This window comes from Chlorocebus sabaeus, chromosome 21, assembly GCF_047675955.1.
Source record: "Chlorocebus sabaeus isolate Y175 chromosome 21, mChlSab1.0.hap1, whole genome shotgun sequence".
In the NCBI taxonomy this organism is placed as follows: Eukaryota; Metazoa; Chordata; class Mammalia; order Primates; family Cercopithecidae; genus Chlorocebus; species Chlorocebus sabaeus.
Genome location: NC_132924.1, coordinates 78,520,017 through 78,544,809, shown reverse-complemented (window position 1 = coordinate 78,544,809; position 24,793 = coordinate 78,520,017). Strand labels below are relative to the sequence as shown.

Here is a 24,793-nt window from a genome sequence, read left to right as displayed (position 1 = left end):
AGTCTCATTCTGTTGCCCAGGCTGGAATGCAGTGATGCCATCTTGGCTCACTGCAACCTCCACCTCCCAGGTTCAATGTTTCTCCCACCTTAGCCTATTGAGTAGCTGGGATTACAGGCATGCACCACCACACCCAGCTAATTTTTGTGTTTTTAGTAGAGCCAAGGTTTTGCCATGTTGGCCAGGCTGGTCTCGAACTCCTGACCTCCAGTGATCTGCCTGCCTTGGCCTCCCAAAGTGCTGGGATTACAGGCGTGAGCCACTGTGCCTGGGCCCCTTTCCTCACTCTTTAAAGAAAGGAATAAATGATAAAAGCAGTGACATGGAATTTAAGAACTGTCATTTACTTTTTGTTTTGTTTTGTTTTTGAGACGGAGTCTCGCTTTGTCGCCCAGGCTGGAGTGCAGTGGCGCGATCTCGGCTCACTGCAAGCTCCGCCTCGCAGGTTGACGTCATTCTCCTGCCTCATCCTTGCGAGTAGCCGGGACTACAGGCGCCCGCCACCTCGCCCGGCTAATTTTTTGTATTTTTTAGTAGAGACGGGATTTCACTGTATTAGCCAGGATGGTCTCGATCTCCTGACCTCGTGATCTGCCCGCCTTGGCCTCCCAAAGTGTTGGGATTACAGGCATGAGCCACCGCACCTGGCCTGTCATTTACTTTTAAACAATTAAGAACCCCTCTAGCGTAACCTACAGTGGGAATCCATCAATAAATAGTTGGGTTCATAAATCTACTTCTGGAATCCCGTTGCCCAGCAGAGACTCTATTACATAAACTATTCACGTGGGAGTTAGAATTGTGGTAGTTACAAGCTGGAAACGATCTGAGCCTTCATGTTCTTCCTTGTCTTTCAGAGCTTTCATGTTAGCAAACTTAGACTTAGAGAGGTCTGCCTGAACTCATCAGTTGCTTGACTGTAGTTTGGGAATAGAGTTTTCCGGGCTTCCAGTCCATTGTTTCAGCATCTAAACTATGAAGTTGCATTCATTTTTGTGATTTTAAAAGTGCAAAATGATAAAAAAATCTCTATTTCCTCTGCCTCTTTGAGGAGGTTAAAAAGCTCAGGTGAAAACAGACTTGAGTTCTGAGCCTCAAATTACTCATCTGTAGAATGGAGATAATGATATCAATTCACAGGGTGGTGAAAATGAAGTGAAATGATGTTTATGCCACATCTATTTTTATGCCGAGAATATAGTGATTGCCGAGAATATAGTGATTGCTAATATGTTTTCAACCTTGCTAATGGTCAGAGGACATTGATAAAAATAGTAAAAATGCTAATTGTATTATGGGCAGAATATTTAAGGGAGGGCTGTATCAACCTATAAATTTGTAATTAATTTGGCAGAAGGACAGCCATGGAATCTTATACATTGTGTGCCCCAAAGATAATGTAAATAAATGTAAATAGCTAAAATCAGATCAAATTTATCCCACAACAAAAATTACATAGCATGCCCAAAGGTCAGTACAGTCAGCTCAAAATTCCAAATCATTCATTTTTACAACATAAGAATATTTCCTGCTTTCAAAGAAACCCACTGTTAACACCAGAGAATTTCCCGAGGGAAAAAACAGACTTTCAGTTTATATTGTATAGGTGGAAAAATGACTTGTATCCAAAATATTAAAAACTCTTACAACTCAAGAACAGAAAGATAACCCATTCTAAAACTTGGCAAAGGGTCTGAACAGACCTTTCTTTAAATAATGTAAACAAATGGCCAATAAGCACACAAAAATATGTTTATCACTAATCTTTAGGAAATGCAAATCAAAACCACAATGAGATGCCACTTCATACCCACTAGGATAGCTAAAATAAAAAAAGGCAGAAAATAACAAGTGTTAGAATTGGAGAAATTGGAACCCTTACACATCCCTGGTGGAAATGTAAAATGGTATAGCCATTTTGGAAAATAGCCCAACAGTTCCTCAAAAGGTTATAAAGTTAGCCTGTGACCCAGAAGTTGCATTTCTAGGTATATACTGAGGACTAACAATCATATGTTCACACAAAAGTTTATACAGATGTTCATAGCAGCCAAAAGGCTGGAAACAACCCAAATGTCCACGTACTGGTGAATGGATAAATAAAATATACAGTGTAATATACAATAATATACAGTGGGCTATTACTTAGCAATGAAAAGGAATTCATACCCACATTACCGTACCCACAGTACTGATACATTCTGCAACATGAGTGAACCTTGAAAACATTGCTAAGTAGGCTGGGCACAGTGGCTTATGCCTGTAATCCCAACAATTTAAGAGGCCAAGGTGGAAGGATCACTTGAGGCCAGGAGTTGAAGACCTGCCCCTGGGCACCATAGCAAGGCCCCATCTCTACAAAATAAAAATTTAAAAAAATTAGCTGAGTGTGGTACTGCCTGGCTTTGGTCCTAGCTACCCAGGAGACTGAGGCAGGAGAATCTCTTAAGCCCAGAAATTTGAGGATGCAGTGAACAGTGTACCACCACTGCACTGTAGCCTGGATGACAGAGCAAGACCCTGCGTGTGAGAGTGAATCAATCAATTTCTGTGGAATTTCCAATGTGAGCAAATCTATAGAAAAAGCTAGAACAGGACCAATGGGGAATGACTACTAATGGGATAGGATTTTTGGGGGGGGGGTTGATAAAAATGTTCTAAAATTGTGTAATGCTCCGCAATTCTTTTAAAATACTAAAAGCCATTGAATTGCATACTTACATGGGTGAATTACATGGTATGTGAATTATTGAATACTTCAATAAAAACTTTTAAAAAAAGAAAGTGAGCCGAGCACAGTGGCTCACGCCCATAATCCTAGCACTTTGGGAGGCCAAGGTGGGCGGCAGATCGCTTGAGGTCAGGAGCTCGAGATCAGCCTGGCCAACATAGTGAAACCCCGTCTCTACTAAAAATATAAAAATCATCTGAGTGTGGTGATGTGCATACCTGTAATCCCAGCTACTCGGGAGGCTGAGGCAGGAGAATTGCTTTAGCCTGGGAGACAGAGGTTGCAGTGAGCCAAGATTGCACCACTGCACTCCAGCCTGGGCGACAGAGTGAAACTCTGTCTCAAAAACATAATAATAAAATAAACTCAAAATGGACCAAAGATCTAAACATAAGAGCTGCACTTACGTAAACTCTTAGAAGAAAACGGGCGAAAACTTCATGCTTGGATTTGTCAGTGGTTTCTTGGATATGACACCAGAAGCACAGGCAGCAAACAAAAGAAAAAATAGTTAAGTTTGGACTTTATCAAAATTAAAAACGTGCATCAAAGGATGCTATCAACAGAATGAAAAGATAACACAGGAGAAAATATTTCAATCATACATTTGATAAGAGACTTAAATCTAGAATATATAAAGAACTCCTACAACTCAACAACGACCAAAGAAAAACCAATTCAAAAATGGACAAAGGATTTCAGTAAATGTGTTTCCAAAGACATACAGACTGGTGTTCAACATCACTAGTCCCTAGGGAGAAGCAAATAGAAATCACCATGAGGTACCACTTCATATCCACTGGGAAGGCTATTATCACAAAACAAAACAACAAATAACGTGTTGGTAAGGGTACAGAGAAATTAGAAACCTGGGCTTTGCTGGTGGGGGTGTAAAATAGTATAGGCATTGTGGAGAACAGTATGGTGATTTCTTAAGAAATTAAACATAGGGTGGATGCGGTGGCTCATGCCTGTAATCCCAGCACTTTAGGACACTGAGGCGGGTGGATCATGAGGTCAAGAGATTGAGACCAGCCTGACCAACACGGTGAAAACCATCTCTACTAAAAATACAAAACTTAGCTGGGCACGGTGGCGCACACCTGTAGTCCCAGCTGCTCAGGAGGCGTAGGCAGGAGAATCACTTGAACTTGGAAAGCGGAGGTTGCAGTAAGCCGAGATGGCAGCACTGCACTCCAGCCTGGCGACAGAGCAAGGCTCCGTCTCAAAAGAAAAAAATATAAATTACGTTATGATCCAGCAATTCCACTTCTCAGTATATACCCAAAAGAAATGACAGTGGGAACTCACCAGATATTTGTACACTATGTTCATAATAGCACCATTCACAATAGCCAAAAAGTAGGAGCTACCCAAGCAACCCAAGTGTTTATCCAAACAAAATGTGGCACATACATACAATGGAATATGGAAGCCTTTCAAAGGGGGAGTTTTTTTTTTTGTTTTTTTTTTGAGATGGAGTCTTGCTCTGTCACCTAGGCTGGAGTACAGTGGCGCCATCTCGACCCACTGTAACCTCCACCTCCTGGGCTTAAGCGATTCAAAAGGAGGGAAATTTTGACATGTGCTATCACATGGATAAGCATTGGAAACTTTATGTTACCTGACATAAGCCAGTAACAAAAGAACAAATATGGTATGATTTCTCTTATATGAGGTTCCTAGAGTAGTCAAAGCCATAGACAGAAAGTAGAATGGTGGCTACCAGGGGTTAGGGGGCTGGGTGGACCTGGCTAACACAGTGAAACCCCGTCTCTACTAAAAAAATGCAAAAAAATTAGCTGAGCGTGGTGGCGGGTACCTGTAGTCCCAGCTACTTGGGAGGCTGAGGCAGGAGAATGGTGTGAACCCAGGAGGCTGAGCTTGCAGTGAGCCGAGATTGTACCACTGCACTCCAGCATGGGCGACAGAGCGAGACTCCATCTCAAAAAAAAAAAAAGAAAAGAAAAATACAAAACATCTTAATGTGTAGAGTGCTAGATCATATGGCCTGTTGTAAACCAAATCTTCATATATTTAATATGGCATTGTATACTGAACCTTTACAGTATATGGTAGCATCTTAAAGGCATCGAAAAGTCCTACAGTAAAGAAACTGTTTAATATGTTATATCAACTGTTGGCAAAGGTTTTCTGTAAAGGAACAGTTAGTTAATATTTTAGGCTTTGTGGGCCATTCAATGTTTGTCGCAGGTGCTAAGCTCTGGAGTTATACTACAAAAGCAGCCATGGATAATATGCAAAGCAATGAGCACAGCTGGTTTCCAATAAAACAACAGAATTAGGTGGACAACCAGATTGGGCCTGCAGGCTGTAATTGATATTTAACAAAGGTTTTTTTTGTTTTTTTCTGTTTTGTTTTTGAGATGCAGTCTTGCTCTGTCGCCCAGGCTAGAGTGCAGTGGTGCCATCTCCACTCACTGCGAACTCCGTCTCCTGGGTTAAGCAGTTCTCCTGCCTCAGTCTCCCAAGTAGCTGGGACTACAGGTACATGCCACCACGCCCGGCTATTTTTTTTGTAGAGATGGGGTTTTACCGGGTTAGCCAGGATGGTCTTGATCTCCTGACCTTGCGATCCACCTGCCTCAGCCTCCCAAAGTGCTGAGATTATAGGCATGAGCCACCACGCCCAGCCTAACAAAGGTTTTTTAGTGTAAAAATCTATGTCTGGCCGGGCGCCGTGGCTCACGCCTGTAATCCCAGCACTTTGGGAGGCTGAGGTGGGCGGATCACAAGGTCAAGAGATCGAGACCACGGTAAAACCCTGTCTCTACTAAAAATACAAAAAATTAGCTGAGTGCTGTGGCGGGCACCTGTAGTCCCAGCTACTCAGGAGGCTGAGGCAGGAGAATGGTGTGAACCCGGGAGGCGGAGCTTGTGGTGAGCCGAGATCATACCACTGCACTCCAGCCTGGGGGACAGAGCAAGACTCCGTCTCAAAAAAAAAAAAAAAAAAAAAATCTGTGTCTATTCTATCTGTCAGACCAGTCCCTAGTACCAATTAGTACTATACTCTTTTTGTCAGTATTGGCTAAAAGATTATCCAAGTAAATAATTTATCACCCCAGGACTATATTTAAGGACTGATAGAACATGGCTTGTTCCAGGACTGTGAAGGTGGCCAGCAATAGGAAATTTGTTGATGTAATTATATTATTGTATTGAAAATCCAGGTGATGTCATCGATAGATACCAAATAGCATTTTAGATAATTTAATATCCAGAAATGCCCAGTATTGTGTAACTTAAATGTGAAAATAAAGAACCATAATTAACTGGAAAAACAGAAAAATTAATAGAAGGGGATTCCTATATTCTTTTGCTAGGGAAGGGTCCTTCTAAACATGACTCCAAGATGAGAAATAGATATAATACACAAAATATAATTTCTGTACAGCAATAGTATAGTAAAAGTTAAAGGAAGAATTACATACACTTAAAGATTTGCCAACAAAAATATACTCTAAAGTGTTAACAGTGCTTAATTTCCTAGAGATTGAATAACACATAACCTTTCTTACGTACCGTTCGGTTTTTTGAAAGCATGTATAGGCCAGGCATGGTGGCTCATGCCTATAATCCCTGCACTTTGTGAGGCCAAGGTGGGCTGATCACTTGAGGTTAGGAGTTCGAGACCATCCAGGCCAACACGGTGAAACCTCGTCTCTACTAAAAATGCAAAAATTGGCCAGGCACAGTGGTTTGTGCCTGTAATCCCAGCACTTTGGGAGGCCGAGGCAGGTGGATCACGTGAGGCCAAGAATTCAAGACCAGCCTGGCCAACATGGCACAACCCCATCTCTACTAAAAATACAAAAATTGGCCAGGCATGGTGGCTCAAGCCTGTAATCTCAGCTACTTGGGAGACTGAGGCACAAGAATCGCTTGAACCCGGGAGGCAGAAGTTGCAGTGAGCTGAGATCGTGCCAGTGCACTCCAGCCTGGGCAGCAGAATGAGACTCCATCTCAAAAAAAAAATAAATAAATAACTGGGCATGCTGACGCAGCCTGTAGTCCCAGCTGCGCAGGAGGATGATGCAGGAGAGTTGCTTAAGCCCAAGAGGCAGAGGTTGCAGCAAGCCAAGATCACGCCACTGCATTCCAGCCTAGACGACAGAGCGAGACTGTCTCAACAAATAAAAAATTTTTAAAAAGCATATAACTTTTATAATCATCAAATACATAGATATTTCCATTTTGACAAGAATAATAAAGAAGAGTAAATCGTATTTATTCTTTCTGTTTGCCTGAGCAAGAAGGTATTAATGTGGAGAAATCTTTTGACAAGTTTCAAACAAGTTTTCACACGTAAAGACTTAACTGTGATTTATATGAATAATACCATGTGGGCTGGGCGCGGTGGCTCACGCCTGTAATCACAGCACTTTGGGAGGCCAAGGCGGGTGGGCCACAAGGTCAGGAGTTCGAGACCAGCCTGACCACTATGGTGAAACCCCATCTCTACTAAAAAAAAATACAAAAATTAGTTGGGCATGGTGGCAGGTGCCTGTAGTCCCAGCTACTCAGGAGGCAGAGGCCGGAGAATGGTGTGAATCTGGGAGGCGGAGGTTATAGTGAGCCAAGATTGCACCATTGCACTCCAGCCTGGGCAACAGAGTGAGACTCCACCTCAATAAATAAATAAATAATACCATGTGTAACTACTTAAAGCATGACTAGGTAGTATTTATACTATTATCAGATTTTTTTTTTTTTTTTTTTTTTTTTTGAGGCAGAGTCTTCACTCTGTTGCCCAGGCTGGAGTGCAGTGGCACCATCTCGGCTCACTGCAAGCTCCGCTCCCGGGTTCGTGCCATTCTCCTGCCTCAGCCTCCCGAGTAGCTGGGACTACAGGCGCCCGCCACCGTGCCCGGCTAATTTTTTGTATTTTAGTAGAGACGGGGTTTCACCGTGTTAGCCAGGATGGTCTCGATCTCCTGACCTCGTGATCCGCCCGCCTCGGCCTCCCAAAGTGCAGGGATTACAGGCGCCCGGCTATTATCAGATTTTTAAACTGAAATGATATTAAATGTTATGGGTAAAGCATTGTGTTTTCCATTTTCTCTTTTTTAAAAGTTCTTTTGGCACTTTAAGTTCTTTTACATTTGAAATCTGTATCATACTAGATTTTCTGCTTACTTTTAAGTTTAATAAGATAATGTAGGACTAGGTGTAGTGGCTCATACCTGTAATCCCAACACTTTGGGAGACCAAGCTGGGAAGATCACTTGAGCCCAAAAGTTTAAGACCAATAGTGAGACCCCCATCTCTACAATAAATTAAAAACTTAGCCAAGTATGGTGATGTGCATCTGTAGTCCCCGCTGTCTGTCGGGATGGGCGGAAAGCTGAGGTGGGAGAATCACTAGACTAGAGCCTGGGAGGTCAAGGCTTCAGTGTATGGTTAATATGATTTGTTGACTCTTCAAAGATTTGTGCATATAAAGTTTATCTTCATGCAAAATTTAGTAAAGTAAATGTCATTTAATTTTAGAGCAATACTACAGAATTCCTGGACAGAAGTCATGGATTTAATATTGAAACCCCGCTCTGGAGGTGAGAATAAAATTCATGTTAAGAAAATAAATAGAACGTATGGCTAGGTATTCATGAAATTGCTTTGAATAAAAGCATTTGTGCAAATTGAGGTCGTTATTTCAGTATTTTATTTGTTTTTACAATGAAAGTATAAGTTTATATTTTTCAACATTTTATGTGTATATTTAAGATTTATAATTTATATCCTAGTTGAGCTCTTTTTTTTTTTTTTTTTTTTTTGAGTTGGAGTTTTAGTCTTATTTCCCAGGCTGGAGTGCAATGGCATGATCTCAGCTCACTGCAACCTCCGCCTCCTGGGTTCAAGTGATTCTCCTGCCTCAGCCTCCTGAGTAGCTGGGATTACAGGCATGCATCACCATGCCTGGCTCATTTTGTATTTTTAGTAGAGACAGGGTTTCACCATATTGGCCAGGCTGGTCTCGAACTCCTGACCTCAGGTGATCTGCCCACCTCAGCCTCCCAGAGTGTTAGGATTACAGGCGTGAGCCACCACACCCAACCTCTATTTTAACTCTTTAGCTTGTTCAGTGTATTAATTCGTAACTGAATACAAATATATTTTTTAAATGAATATATGTTTTTCTTCACTCACTAAATCTGAGTGTATAAGAATCTAAGACATTTCATTTGTGGTTATTTTACTAAAACATAGTGTAATGGAATATAAAAACTTGGCAAAAACACCTTGAGGATTTACAGTGAAGAAGTCACCAAAACTTTCCAAAAAGTATCTCTAAAATCATCTTGAATGAAAAGGATTAAACTACTGATTGTCAAAATACTTATGCTCACTTTGGGTAATTCATTTGCAAACTATAAAAAGATAAAATTATCTAATTTTAAGGAAAGTAACCCGTTAAACTTGACATTACAATGGAAAAAGAGAGAAGAAAGTACTACCGTGTTTTTGTCATGTTGAATCAGCTATGATAATTTACAGTTAAATAGCTTTTACTTTTGACCTGAGGGTGATCGTACGTTGACAAAGTCAAATAGTTCTGTAAACTTTCTATATTTCCCATTTTTACACTTCCTCAGATGAGTGGAAGCTATAAACAGCACCTATATTTCAAATAACATTTTCTAATTTTGTGTTCTCTGTGAAGTGTAACTTTAAGTTATGGAAGTCTGTCTTTGGGTAAGTCATTTAACCCTAGCTTTTTTTCCCCCACAGCTGAAAAGGGCTACTTGGTTAAATGCAGAGAAGAATGGGCAAAGACCAAAGACCCAGCTGCTGCCCTCAGAAAACTACCTGTCAAAAGGTGTGTGGAAGGGCAGCTGCTTCGAGGACTTTCAAAATATGGAATGAAGAATATAGTCTCTGCATTTGGCATAGTGAGTGCAATTTGTGAAGTCAGGCAATGGCTCAAGGTGTTGTAATGCTTTTTAAATTTCATCTTGAAAGATTTTACTAAATTTTGAAAGAGCAGAAGGTAAATAAGGATCCTTAGGTGATCTCTGAGGTATTTCACCTGAGTAATCTTTGTTCGGACCCTGAGTGGTGATGAGTGGGTGGATGCGGGCATTACTTATTGAGGGCACAAGAAAAGCGTCAATGTGGAAAACCTAATCTTCAGTGGAAATTCTGTTTAAATTAAGTCTCTTGGTATTTGAGAAGTTCAGAATCTATCGTATAGTCATTTCTTGATCATTCCGTCACCAGAACTGTGAACTGCCTTAATAAAAGTGTTGAACAGTAAGCAGTCTAAATAGTTGCATTTTAGTCTGATTTCATCATGGTGATTCAAGAGTAGCCTATACCAGTATTTGGATATGTATAATCCAGGACTCCATGCACTCCAGCCTGGGCAACAAAGTTAAACGTAACAAATGTTAAAGTTTAACCCTTAAACCTAAGTTTTACTTTTCCTAGATGCACAAACAAAGCAGAATTCTTGCCGCATGGAATTAGTTTTCAGTTCAGTCATTTAGGTTCTCTCTTTGTCCATGGAATTACGGGAGAAAAAGCACTGTTAGCTTGAAAATTGATGTGTAAATTCCTTAAGTTTGAAGACTGTGCCATTGATGTAAGGCAGGCTTGTCCAACCTGCAGCCTGCGGGCCACATGCAGCCCAGGACAACTTTGAATGTGGCCCGATACAAACTCGTAAACTTTTCCTAAAATATTATGGCCCAGTGTGGTGGCTCATGCCTGTAATCCCGGCACTTTGGGAGGCCAAGGCAGGCAGATCACCTGAGGTCTGGAGTTCAAGACCAGCCTGTCCAGCATGGTGAAACCCTGTCTTTACTAAAAATACAAAAAATAGCCAGGCGTAGTGGCAGATGCCTGTAATCCCAGCTATTTGAGAGACTGAGGCAGGAGAATCGCTTGAACCCAAGAGGCAGAGGTTGCATTGAGCTGGGATTGCGCCATTGCACTCCAGCCTGGGCAACAAAACGAGACTCTGTCTCAAATAAATAAAATGGTTATCCGGACATGGTGGTGCGCACCTGTAGTCCCAGCTACTCAGAAGGCTGAGGTGGGAGAATCACTTGAACCTGGGAGGCGGAAGTTGCAGTGAACTGAGATCGTGTCATTGCACTCCAGCCTAGGTGACGGAGTGAGACTTTGTATCAAAAAAAAAAAAAAAAATGAGAGATTAAAGTAGAAGGAAAAAAAAATAAAAATGAGAAATTAAAAAGAAAAAGAAAAAATGAGAGATTAAAGTAGTAGTTTTGGCTGGGCACAGTGACTCATGCCTGTAATCCCAGCACTTTGGGAGGCTGAGGCTGGTGGACTGCTTGAACCTAGGAGTTTGTGACCAGCCTGGGCAACATGGCAAAACCCTGTCTCTAGAAAGAAAACTCAAAGAACTAGCCTGGCATGGTGGTGCACACCTGTAGTCACAGCTACTCGAGAGGCTGAGGTGGGAGAATCACCTGAGCTTGGGAGTTTGATGCTACAGTGAGCCATGATCACACCACTGCACTCCAGCCTAGGCGACAGAATGAAAACCTGCCTCAAAAATAAATACATAAAATACAGTAGAAGTTTCTTATACTAGGATTACCACTAACAAGCAAGGTATCTTAGAAAGTACAGCACGTTTTGGCTGGGTGTAGTGGCTCATGCCTGTAATCCCAGCACTTTGGGAGGCCAAGTTGGGCGGATCACCTGAGGTCAGGAGTTCGAGACCAGCCTGGCCAACATGGTGAAACCCCGACTCTACTAAAAATACAAAAATTAGACAGGCATGGTGGTGCACCCCTGTAATCCCAGCTACTCGGTAGGCTGAGGTGGGAGAATTGCTTGAACTTGGGAGGTGGAGGCTGCAGTGAGCCAAGATCGTGCCACTGCACTCCAGCCTGGGCGACAGAGCGAGACCCCGTCTCAAAAAAAAAAGTACAGCACTTTTTATATTTAGAATATGTTTTCTTGCCTATTTTTTTTCCTTCCCTCCAGATACCCAGAAATAATCGCTTAATGTATATTCATAGCTACCAAAGCTATGTGTGGAATAACATGGTAAGCAAGAGGATAGAAGACTATGGACTAAAACCTGTTCCGGGGGACCTCGTTCTCAAAGGAGGTAAAAAGGCAAATGTCTTCGTTACTCAACCAAGCTAGGGTTCAGTTAGTTGCCACTAGTGGTTTTAAAGTCCATCCTGGCTACTAATTAAGAAAGAGAGATGTGGCGAGGCGTGGTGGCACATGCCCATAATCCTAACACTTGGGCGGCCAAGGTGGGTGGATCACCTGAGGTCAGGAGGTCAAGACCAGTCTGGCCAATATGAAGAAACCCTGTTTCTACTGAAAATACAAAAATTAACTGGGTGTGGTGGTGCATGCCTGTAATCCCAGCTACTTGGGAGGCTGAGGCAGGAGAATCGCTTGAACCCAGGAGGCAGACCTTGCAATGAGCCAAGATAGTGCCACTGCACTCCAGCCTGGGTAACACAGTGAGACTCCATCTTAAAAAAAAAAAGAGAGATGTCTAGTAAGCTTGAGATGAAGGGACCTCGCAAACTTACATTGGTTAGTTTGTATCTGTATCTTTAAAGAAAAAATGTACATCTGGTTTGAGTAAGCACCTCTAACTCAAACTCCCCACCTCAGGTGATCTGCCCACCTTGGCCTCCCAAAGTGCTGGGATTACATGTGTGAGCCACCGTGCCTGGCCTAAGTAAGCACCTCTCTTTGGGCCTTCCTTCTCTCAACTCAAATAGTATTTGGGCTAAATGATGGCTGAAATCTCTTTCAAAACTTCATTCTAGGTCTAGCAAATAAATACACCTCTGGATGTTTCTTGTTAGCTAGCCTTAAAGAGTTTCTTCAAGTCGCCAGGCACAGTGGCTCATGCCTATAATCCCAGCACTTTGGGAGGCCAAGGCAGGCGGATCACAAAATCAGGAGATCGAGACCATCCTGGCTAACACAGTGAAACCCCGTCTGTACTAAAAATACAAAAAAAATTAGCTGGGTGTGGTGGTGGGCGCCTGTAGTCCCAGCTACTCAGGAGATTGAGGCAGGAGAATGACATGAACCCGGGAGGCGGAGCTTGCAGTGAGCCGAGATCACACCACTGCATTCCAGCCTGGGTGACAGTGGGAGACTCTGTCTCAAAAACAACAAAAAAGAGTTTCTTCAAACTCAAATAGAATGGACATTTAGTATATGCTGTGCCCAAAATGTTCCCAAGACAGTCCTAATACCCCATCTGCTGTGAAGCCCGTTCTGTGTGCCAGGCCCCATGAAACCCATTCTGTGTGCCAGGCCTTGGCACTAAGCCCTGTACCTGTGTCTTTTAAAGCTCCAGTGTTACTGTGAAGTATTTTCTCTGCTTTTTCAGATGAGGTTTAGTCACTTGCCCAAGGTTCCACAGCTAGTTAAAAAAAAAACAGAAAAACTGGGATTCAGAGTTCAATCCATCTGATTGCAAACTCTATGTGTGTCTCTGGCATACTAGGCTGCCATCTATTAACTGAATACATGGTCTGCTTATCTGCAGGCAGACCCCATAAACCCACTAAGGTTCTAACTCTGTTCAGAAATTTTAAATTATTTTTCCTGATTTAGCTTTTTTCCCTCATGCCATGTTGGTCACATCCAGTATATTTTAATGTCCTGGGTGCTGCTGTGTTTCATCCTCCTAAGTTTGTTTTTTTTTTGTTTTTTTTGTTTTTTGTTTTTTAGCGAAATGCATCCATTTATGATGCTACTGCAAATACGATTTTGTAGTATGGTGGCTTTTCATAGTGTTTTCATAACGTTATTTAGGAAGGATAGAGGAACTGATTTTAAATAGTAGGCATTGAAAAAAATGTGGATGCAGCTCAGTGATAAATGTTTTTAAATTTTCATTGAAATTCTTTTTTTTTTTTTTTTTTTTTTTTGAGACGGAGTCTCGCTGTGTCGCCCAGGCTGGAGTGCAGTGGCGCTATCTTGGCTCACTGCAAGCTCCACCTCCCAGGTTCCCACCATTCTCCTGCCTCAGCCTCCCGAGTAGCTGGGACTACAGGCGCCCACCACCACGCCCGGCTAATTTTTGTATTTTTAGTAGAGACGGGGTTTCACCATGTTGGCCAGGATGGTCTCGATCTCCTGACCTCGTGATCCGCCCATCTCGGCCTCCCAAAGTGCTGGGATTACAGGCGTGAGCCACCGCGCCCGGCCATTTTCATTGAAATTTTTACTTTAGATTTGGTGCAGTAGCTCACACCTGTAATCTCAGTACTTTGGGAGGCCAGGGCAGCAGAATCACTTGAGCCCAGGAGTTGAAGACCAGCCAGGGCAACAAAGTAAGACCCATCTCTACAAAAAATTAAAAAACTAGCCAGGCATAGTAGCACACACTTACAGTCCCAGCTTCTCGGGAGGCTGAGACAGGGGGATCACTTGAGCCGAGGAGGTTGAGGCTGCAGTGAACCTTAATCATACCACTGCACTCTAGCCTGAGTGGCAGAGCAAGACCCTGTCTCAAAAAACAAAAAACAATTTCTTTTACTTATTCTGAGTCCTTGATTTTTATTTCTTGGGTAGAGTGGAAAAGACAGAAGGATATATATCCAAACTTAACTTTTTTTTTTTTTCCTTTGAGACAGAGTCTCACTCCAACACCCAGACTGGAGCACAGTGGTGCAGTCACAGCTCACTGCAGCCTCAATTTGCCAGACTCAAGTGATCCTTCTGCCTTAGCCTCCCGAGTAGCTGGGACTACAGGTGTTTGCCACCACACCCAGCTAATTTTTATATTTTTTGTAGATACAGGGTTTCTCCATGTTGTCCAGGCTGGTCTGGATCTCCTGGGCTCAAGCAGTCCACCCACCTCAGCATTCCAGAGTGCTAGGATTACAGGCATGAGCTGCTGCTCCTGGCCCCAGCTTAATTTCTTTTTTTTTTTTGGAGAGTAGTTTTACTCTTGTCGCCCAGGCTGGAGTGCAATGGCATGATCTCAGCTCACCGCAACCTCCGCCTCCCAGGTTCAAGCAATTCTCCTGTCTCAGCCTCCCAAGTAGCTGGGATTACAGGCATGTGCCACCACGCCTGGCTAATTTTAGTATTTTTAGTAGAGACGTGGTTTCTCCATGTTGGTCAGGCTGGTCTTGAACTCCCAACCTCAGGTGATCCACCCACCTTGACCTCCCAAAGTACTGGGATTACAGCCAAGTGAGCCACCGTGCCCAGCATAATTTCTTTAAGCTTTCTAGGCCACTGAATCTGTACCAACTTGTACTTCTGACTTGCTTAGATGTGTATAATTTTAGAAGATTGAGTTCATAACAATATTGCCTATTTTCTTAATTTGTTGTTCACTTGTGAATTTACAGCCACAGCCTCCTATATTGAGGAAGATGATGTTAATAATTACTCTATCCATGATGTAGTAATGCCTTTGCCTGGCTTTGATGTTATCTACCCAAAGCATAAAAGTAAGTTCCCTGTATGGGGTAAATAGTTATAACAAGTTTAACGTAATGAAGCTACTATTTCAAACATATATAATCTTTGGTTATTTATGACAGTCTCCCAAAAAGGGATGCATTCACATGGATAATTTAAATTAAGAAACTCTACCTCTGAATCTAAAATGAAAGTTGAAATTATAAAATAAAATAAATAGGCCAGGCGCAGTGGCTCACGCCTATAATCCCAACACTTTGGGAGGCTGAGATGGGTGGATTGCTTAAGCTCCAGAATTCGAGACCAGCCTAGGCAACCTGGCAAAACCCCGTCTCTACTAAAAATACAAAAATTAGCCGGGCCTGGTGGTGCTCACCTGAGGCTGAGGTGGGAGGATGGCTTGAGCCCAGCAGGCAGAGGTTGTGGTGTGCCGAGATCACACCACTGCACTCCTGCCTCGGTGACAGAGCAAGACTCCGTCTCAGAGAAAAAAAAAAAAAAAGCAGGGGCGGGGGAAAGGGGGGATTTGTTAGGGAAACTGGCCTACTTGATTGTGGAGTTGAGAAGTCCCACTACAGGCCATCTGCAAATGGGAGAACTGGGAAAGCCAGCAACATGGTTTAGTCCAAGTGTGACGACCTCAGAACCAGGGAAGCCAATGATGTAACTCTCAGTTGGAGGTCAAAGACTTGAGACCTAGGGAACCAATGGTATAAGTCCCAGAGTGCATAGGCCAGAGAATCTGGAGTTGACATCCAGAGACAGGCGAAGAAGGGCATCTGGCTCTGGGAAGGAGAGGGAGAGAATTCACCCTTCCTCTGCCTTTATGTTCCATCCAGGCCCCCAGCCAATTGGAGGTGTGCGCCCACCTTGAGGGCAGATCTTTCCCACTCTGCCCACCAACTCACATGCCAGTCTCCTCTAGAAACACCCTCACCAACTCACCCGGCACAGTCCGGTCACTCTAATCAAATGCCACACCACCTGGATTTCCCTCTGAGAAGAAGGCTGAACTTAGTGCCTACTGAAGCACTGAAAATAAATCATGTTTTACTAGCTGTTGGGGTCTCCCTTACCGCAGTCAAGTTGACACCCAAAATCAACTATCATAAAGAAGAAAACATTGTTTTCCTCTTCTCTCTTAAACCTTTTGGGATCAGGAACTTTGCCAGTACCAATTAGAACATAAATTCCGCAATGCGTCTGACAAAGCCGTTCATGAAAACCCTGTAACCAGGATGGCCATTTGTAGACTGGATGGGTGATATTTCAGGTTTCTGGGTATGTAACACATGCACACCTGGTAACTGACAGTGCTTGATTGAGGGATCCCTTTTGTCCTTAGTGTGTGGTGAGGGACCTTGTTCTAGCCAATATTTTTTATGAGTGACTTGAACAAAGAAATTTGCTTGTTATATTTACAAATTGTGCAAAATAGTCAATATTAATTATATGAAAAATAAGTATTTGGCCGGGCGCGGTGGCTCACGCCTGTAATCCCAGCACTTTGGGAGGCCGAGGCGGGCGGATCACAAGGTCAGGAGATCGAGACCACGGTGAAACCCCGTCTCTACTAAAAATACAAAAAATTAGCCGGGCGCGGTAGTGGGCGCCTGTAGTCCCAGCTACTCGGGAGGCTGAGGCAGGAGAATGGCGTGAACCCGGGAGGCGAAGCTTGCAGTGAGCCGAGGTCGCGCCACTGCACTCCAGCCTGGGGGACACAGCGAGACTCCGTCTCAAAAAAAAAAAAAAAAAAAAAAAAAAGTATTTAAGAATTGCATAATATTCTTGTAATATTTTAAAAACACAATTTCAGTGTATTTGCATTTATCCATCCAATAATTTATCCAATATGTATGACACCTCATATTCAATGTCTTATATTAGTTAATGAGTAGAAGACTAGCAAAAGTTGTAATAGAGGGGCAAGTTTGCAATAAATAATTTAGTAAGATGTTAAAAAAAAAAAAGAACTGCAGAAGGCATTTAATAGGAATAAATGTAAATTCCCACATTTATGCCCAGTGATCAAATGCCAATAGAAAAGGCCCAGTTTGATAGTAGTTTGTATAAGAAGTTTAAAATATCTGGAGTTACTATTGTATATGAGCCTGTTACCCTGGGGCAGATAAAAGGTTTGTGGGAAATACAGAAATGTTAAAGGAGAGACAGCTAAGGGAAGCATTGTTTGGTCTAGAGAAGATACGGCTAAAAGATCCAGTACTTATGACTATATGTCGAAGAGGACAGTTAATCCACTGTGTTCCAAAGCGTCAACAGAAGTTATAAGAAAATGGATTTCAGCTTGGAATAGGAAGAACTTTCTAATAATTGCATGCCTCACAAAGAAGTATTTCCCCATTGACTGTGAAAGCAGAGGCTGGAAAACCGTCTCTCTTGAGTGCTATAAAAAAGACTCTACATCAGGTGCGCGGGTGAGGCAGATGGTTTTCCAAGGTCCCTTATTTTTATACATTTATTTATAACTGCCTCTTCCAGAGAGAGTTTGAAGTCTCTGTATATGGTGTCTTCCAACTCTCAGCCCATATAAAATGTAGTTTAGCAACTTTAGATGAAATGGCCTTTTGTAGTTGGCTTGGGAACCTTACACCACAGGTCCTGTGACTGGTTGCAAAAATAACTTACAAATTGGCCAAACCAAAGCTCAGTACACCCTGTAGTCCTAGTTACTAAGTCACTAAATTTTGATTGCAGGGAACAGATTTTGGATTATAAATTAAGATGACTAATTTTATTAGGGCAGTCTAACTGAACTTACATGTTACTCTATTTATAATCTAGTTCAGGATAACTTGACTGACAAGCTGCATTTCAACTAACTTTTTGTATTTTATATTAGTTCAAGAAGCCTACAGGGAAATGCTCACAGCTGACAATCTTGATATCGACAACATGAGACACAAAATTCGAGATTATTCCTTGTCAGGGGCCTACCGAAAGATCATTATTCGTCCTCAGAATGTTAGCTGGTGAGTAATCATCTGGAATGAAATAGAACTGAATTACCATGTAAGTTGTAAGCTTTTGCTTCACTTTATATAGAGTCATGTACTGCACAAAGAATTTTCAGTCAATGACAGATTGCAAATATGATGGTGGTCCCATAAGATTATAACACCATATTTTTACTTACCTTTTTTTTTCCTTTTTTTTTCCTTTTTTTTTTTTTTGAGACGGAGTTTCGCTCATTACCCAGGCTGGAGCGCAATGGCACGATCTTGGCTCACTGCAACTTCTGCTTCCCAGGTTCAAGCGATTCTCCTGCCTTAGCTTCCAGAGCAGCTAGGATTACAGGCACCTGCCACCAAACCCAGATAATTTTTGTATTTTTATTAGAGACAGGGTTTCACCATGTTGGCCAGGCTGGTGTCAAACTCCTGACCTCAGATGATCCTCCTGCCTTGGCCTCCCAAAGTGCTGGGATTACAGGCGTGAGCCACCACAACTGGCCTTACCTTTTTTCTTTTTTCTTTTCTTTTTTTTCTTTTATCTTTTCTTTTCTTTTTCTTTTTGTTTTTCTTTCTTTTTCTTTTTCTTTTCTTTTTCTTTTCTTTTCTTTCTTTTCTTTTTTTTTCCTTAATAGAGACAGATTCTTTCTCTGCGCCCAGGCTGAAATGCAGTGGCATAATCATGGCTTACTGCAGCAGCCTCCAACTCCTGGGCTCAAGCAATCCTCCCACCTCGGCCTCCCAAAGCATTGGGATTATGGGCATGAGCCACCATGTTTTCTGTGTTTAGATGCACAAGTACTTAACCATGTGTTAACGGTTGCCTGCAGTATTCAATATAGTAAAATGCTGTATAGGTTTGTAGCCTAGGAGTAGTAGGCTGTACTCTTTAACCAAGGCATGTAGTAGGCTATACCATCTGTGTTTGTGTAAGTACATTCTGTGATGTTCACACGGTGATGAAATTGCCTGACAAGGGTTAGAACGTATCCCTGTTGTTAAGCAATGCATGACCGTATTTTTTGGTGCTTACAATCCAGCATGTAAGTGTTTCATAAGTGTTATTGTTATTATTACTATTGTTAACACTACTGCTACTACTTTGTATTTTTCAAATTATCAAGAAGTAAATGAAGCTAAACTGGGCACAGTGGCTAATAAGTAAGCCCAGAGACTCGGAGAGGCTGAAGCGGGAGGATTGCTTGAGGTCAGGAGTTTGAGATGAGCCTGGGCAATATAGTGAGACCCTGTCTCTAAAAAAAGAAAATAAATAAAGCAGCTGTTTTGAATATAAATAGTTATGGAAAGTGAGTTCATTTACATTTTGTTGGCATCACTGAATTATTGAAGAAATGTGTACGCAGTTAACTTTTTTCCTATTTCTAAAAACTTAGATTTGCTTATAGAGCTATCCCTGAGCAAATTACCTTACTTAGGATTAGCTGTGAGTTCCAGACACTGCTCTGGTTGTTTTAATATCATGTTTCTAGAGAGGAAAAGATACTTGCATTTGTTTGTTTAAAAATACTTTATTGGGAGCCCAAGGTGGGAGGATCACTTGAGCCTAGGAGTTTTAGACCTGCCTCTGCAACATAGCAAGACCTTCTCTACAAAAAATTACAAAAATTAGCCTGGTGTGATGGTGCACACCTGTAGTCCCAGCTGTTTGGGAGGCCGATGTGGGAGGATTGCTTGAGCCTAAAAGGTCAAGGCTGCAGTAAGCTGTGATCACGCCACTGCCCTCCAGCCTGGGTGACAAAACGACACCTTGTCTCAAAAACAAATTTTAATACCCAGTATTATCTAAAGCTTTATTTGATAATTTTAAAATGAAATCCTAAACTAGTTGCCTATTGCCAGGAAATTATTTCATTCCCTATTTCCTTTTCTTCTCCATCTCTCTTCCCTCCTCTTCTCTGGATTACAAGCAAGAGGTCCACATGGTAGCACTTTGTCTTCCCCACTCCAGAGAACTGTTCCTCCTTAGTAACAAGCTGTTGTTGGTTGTGGCACCCACTCTGCAGAAAATGTAAATGCCATAATAATTTGATCACAGCTATACAAAGTGAAGTTTACTGCTTCTCAATTTAAAAAGAATTGTCGGCTGGGCACAGTGACTCATGCCTGTAATCCCAGCACTTTGGGAGGGCAAGGTGGGCGGATCACGAGGTCAGGAGATCGAGACCATCCTGGCTAATATGCTGAAACCCCGTCGCTACTAAAAATACAAAAAAATTAGCCGGGCATGGTGGTGGGCACCTGTAGTCCCAGTTACTTGGGAGCCTAAGGCAGGAGAATGGCGTGAACCCAGGAGGCGGAGCTTGCAGTGAGCCAAGATTGCACCACTGCACTCCAGCCTGGGGGACAGAGCGAGACTCCATCTAAAAAAAAAAAAAAAAAGTTGTCAGTTGTACATTTTTAAAATTTTAATTATTAATATAAAGAGATAGGGTTTCCCCATGTTGCCCAGGCTGGTCTTGAACTCCTGGGCTTAGTCAGTCATCCCACCTTGGCCTCCCAAAGTGTTGGGATTAGAGGCATAAGCCACCATGCCTGGCCCCAGTTGTATGTTTTAAAATAACTAATAAAATATAATTGGATAGGCCGGGCACAGTGGCTCAAGCCTGTAATCCCAGCACTTTGGGAGGCCGAGATGGGTGGATCACGAGGTCAGGAGATCGAGACCATCCTGGCTAACACGGTGAAACCCTGTCTCTACTAAAAAATACAAAAAAACTAGCCAGGCGAGGTGGCAGGCGCCTGTAGTCCCAGCTACTCGGGAGGCTGAGGCAGGAGAATGGCGTAAACCTGGGAGGCGGAGCTTGCAGTGAGCTGAGATCCGGCCACTGCACTCCAGCCTGGGCGACAGAGCGAGACTCCGCCTCAAAAAAAAAAAAAAAAAAAGAATATAATTGGATTGAGTTGGGCACAGTGGCTCATGCCTGTAATCAGCACTTTGGGAGACTGTGGTGGGTGGGTCACCTGAGGTCAGGAGTTTGAGACCTCCCTGGCCAACATGGTGAAACTCCATCTCTACTAAAAATACAAAAATTAGCTGGGCGTGGTGGCAGGCACCTGTAGTCCCAGCTACTTGCGAGACTAAGGCAGGAGAATCGACTGAACTCAGGAGGCAGAGGTTGCGGTGAGCCAAGATCGTACCACTGCACTCCAGCCTAGGTGACAGAGTGAGACTCCATCTCAAAAAAAAAAAAAAAGTGTGTGTGTGTATATATATATGCAAAACTTATGTATAAAATCTGGCCCTGCTCTGTTATTCAAGAGTCCTAACTATAATTATTTACAGTAAACTTAGGTGTTTTTCTTGCTAAACAAATGATGATGAATGGCTTAGTACCTTTTATGAAAGTTCACATTCATACTTACCTTTATTCGTATGTTTTGAAGGGAAGTCGTTGCATATGATGATCCCAAAATTCCACTTTTCAACACAGATGTGGACAACCTAGAAGGGAAGCCACCACCAGTTTTTGCTTCTGGTAAGTTTACTCAGTCATCAGCTCTGTATTGACTTTGAAATGTTTCATTAAACAAAAACATAATTGTTTTTTGAAAACTGCTCTTACAAGCACTACCACCACCCATGATTTCATTGTTGTTTTATGACCTTACTTTCACAATTATGACTGGAAGTTAGTAATTAAAACCAGTAAATCCTCCTGAAAACAAATGCATGTTATAGATGGTTGTGATGTTAGGTGATGGAATGTTTCTCCCCATGCCCCACAGGGAGTTACCAAAGGTGAGTGAAAATTCAGGAAGAGTCTAAAACATTAAATTGGTGGCTGGGCGTGGTGGTTCACACCTGTCATCCCAGCAGTTTGGGAGACCGAGATGAAAGGATGACTTGAGGTCAGGAGTTCCAGACCCGCCTGGCCAACATGATGAAACCCCATCTCTACTGAAAATACAAAAAAAATTAGCCAGGCGTGGTGGTGGGTGCCTGTAATCCCAGCTACTCAGGAGGCTGAGGCAGGAGAATTGCTTGAACCCGGGAGGTGGAGGCTGTGGTGAGTCAAGATCACGCCACTGCACTCCAGCCTGGGCAGCAGAGCTAGACTCTTGTCTCAAAAAAAAATTAATTAATTAATTAATTAAATTGGCATTCTCACCATCAAATTCTCGTTCTGTTTTTTCCCAGGTCATAATTTATTATTATTTTTTTAACTTCACATGCATTTATCTTTTGTGTTCTTCTGTCATCTGCCCTTTTGTGAAAGTTCCTGGGTAGAATTTCTGTAACCTTTCAGCAGGTTCACACTCACAGATCTCTTACTTCCATGGTCTCATTCCCTGAGGCCCCCTGGGAAGTGGAGTCTAAGGAAAGCAGCACAGTTCTTTGTATTTGCTTAGAGATTATGTGACTCTCGCCGGTCTGTCTGCAGCTGCCTTCATTTTCTGACTGTTTTCTTCTTTCTTGCCTGGCAGAAGGCAAATACAGGGCTCTGAAAATGGATTTTTCTCTACCCCCTTCTACTTATGCCACCATGGCCATTCGAGAAGTGCTAAAGATGGATACCAGTATCAAGAACCAGACGCAGCTGAATACAACCTGGCTTCGCTGAGCAGTACCTTGTCCACAGATTAGAAAATGCACGCAAGTGTTTGCTTCCTGGCTCCCTGTGCATTTTTGTCTTAGTTCAGACTCATATATGGATTTCAAATCTTTGTAATAAAAAATTATTTGTATTTTTTTAAGTTTTTATTAGCTTAAATAATTTGCAATATTTGTACATGTACACAAATCCTGAGGTTCTTAATTTTAGCCCAGAATATAAATTGGTAAAAATATACTTCAGGTGCTTAAATCATAGTACAGTGTCAGCTTTACAATAAAAAAAGGACTTTGGTTTAAAGTAGCAGGTTTAGGTTTTGCTACACTCTCAAAAGACAGCAGGAGTATTTGACACATCTGTGATGGAGTATACAACAATTCATTTTCAAAGCAAATGCAACAAAACAAATCTAGACTATGGATAAATAATTTGAGAGCCACCACCCACAAATATAAATACAGTACTCATGCTGATTTAAATGATTTATTATTTACAAATTTATAAACAAAAAGTGATTGTCATTATCCTGCTTATGTACTAGATTCAGGCAAGCATTATAGACTTTTTAGTTGCAGTGGCTTTTGCATTTATATTATCAGTGCCTTGCAGGAACATTGCATTGATAGGCGCTTTTTCTTCTTTTTTTTTCGAGACAGGATCTCACTCTGTAGTGCAGGCTGAATTGCAGTGCAATGCTGCAATCCTCAATCTTGCACTGCAGCCTTGACCTCCCAGGCTCAAGTGACTCTCCCACCTCAGCCACCTGAGTAGCTGGGAGTACAGGCGCACACCACCACGCCTAGCTGATTTTTGTATTTTTTGTAGAGACGGGGTTTTGCCATGTTGCTGAGGCTAACTCCTGGGATTACAGGCGTGTGCTGTGCTGGCTAGGCTTTTTTTCCTAATGTAAATGTGTGCAGCTGTTTTATTAGTTAAGGTTTAATTTTTACTCTAGGTGCCTTTTATGTTCAGAACTCTTTCCACTGGACTAGTATTTGCTCAAAAATAAATAATGGTAGAGAAGAAAACTATAAAAATGGACAAGGGCTTCTTCTATCAGTAGCGTTTCCCCTTTGTCACCAGTGGCTTTGGTATTTCCATGTCTGGCATTGCATAAACTTCTCTGGTGTGAAAGGATAAATATACCTTTCTAAAGTTGTGTATCATAATTGTATCAATTTTTATTTTCTATGATTTCTAGAAACAAATGTAATAAATATTTTTAAAATCTCCTTTCTACTGGTTATGTAAATAAATCAAATAAATATATCAAAATGAATGCAGGTAAGAATATTGACCTTGACTAAAGGTAAGGAACTAAATGAATGAGGGATCCTCATCAGAAATGGTGTTGACACCAAAATGTGTTGTGATCAGCTGTGAATTATGAGGTTAATCTGAGTCAAATGCTATGAATAATTGACTGTGTTGGACTGGACTGCAGGTTATTCTTACATTGGAATCACTCACTCACCTTCCATTGTGCTTTATGGAGTAGAAAAGAAAGGAATGGAAAAGCACTACCATGCCAGGAGCATTGCACCATGGGAATGTGAATGACATTTGTCTTGTATCTGGTAGTAGAAACGAGATTGAGAACTGTTTCTCAACCCTTTTGTTTTAATGACATCCACCACCACACTGCCGAGGCTTTAGAAAGATTGGAAATATCATGGCAAATTACATATATTTTTTATTTTTTATTTTATTTATTTATTTTTTGAGGCACAGTGTTGCTCTGTCATCCAGGCTGGAGCGCTGTGGTGTGATCTTGGCTCACTGCAACCGCGCACTACCAGGTTCACGTGACTGTGATGCCTCAGCCTCCTGAGTAGCTGGGATTACAGGCACCCGCCACCGGGCCTGGCTAATTCTGTACTTTTAGTAGATGCGGAGTTTTGCCATGATAGCTAGGCTGGTCTCAAACTCCTGGCCTAAAGTGATCTGCCCACTGCTGCCTCCCAAAGTGCTGGGATTACAGACGTGAGCCACCATGCCCAGCCCAGTAAGTTATCCTTTTAGCTAGCTAGTTTTGAAAGAATATTTTGTCCTAGGTCAGGCACGGTGGCTCACACCTGTACACTTTGGGAGACCATGGT

General features: G+C 42.2%; 1 protein-coding gene across 2 annotated transcripts in view; it reads left to right on the top strand.

Annotated features, from left to right (window-relative positions):
- The window catches only part of PUS7 (pseudouridine synthase 7), a 66,257-nt gene extending 42,331 nt beyond the window's left edge, over positions 1 to 23,926 (top strand). For both annotated transcript variants that reach the window (XM_007982502.3, XM_007982501.3), the window contains 7 exons: positions 8,246 to 8,307; positions 9,485 to 9,645; positions 11,714 to 11,840; positions 15,079 to 15,180; positions 18,012 to 18,141; positions 21,526 to 21,617; positions 22,567 to 23,926. In XM_007982502.3, the coding sequence (XP_007980693.3) occupies positions 8,246 to 8,307; positions 9,485 to 9,645; positions 11,714 to 11,840; positions 15,079 to 15,180; positions 18,012 to 18,141; positions 21,526 to 21,617; positions 22,567 to 22,703 (811 nt within the window). In that variant the 3' untranslated portion in view covers positions 22,704 to 23,926. The remainder of the gene's footprint in view (positions 1 to 8,245; positions 8,308 to 9,484; positions 9,646 to 11,713; positions 11,841 to 15,078; positions 15,181 to 18,011; positions 18,142 to 21,525; positions 21,618 to 22,566) is intronic.
- The last annotated feature ends 867 nt before the right edge of the window (positions 23,927 to 24,793 follow it).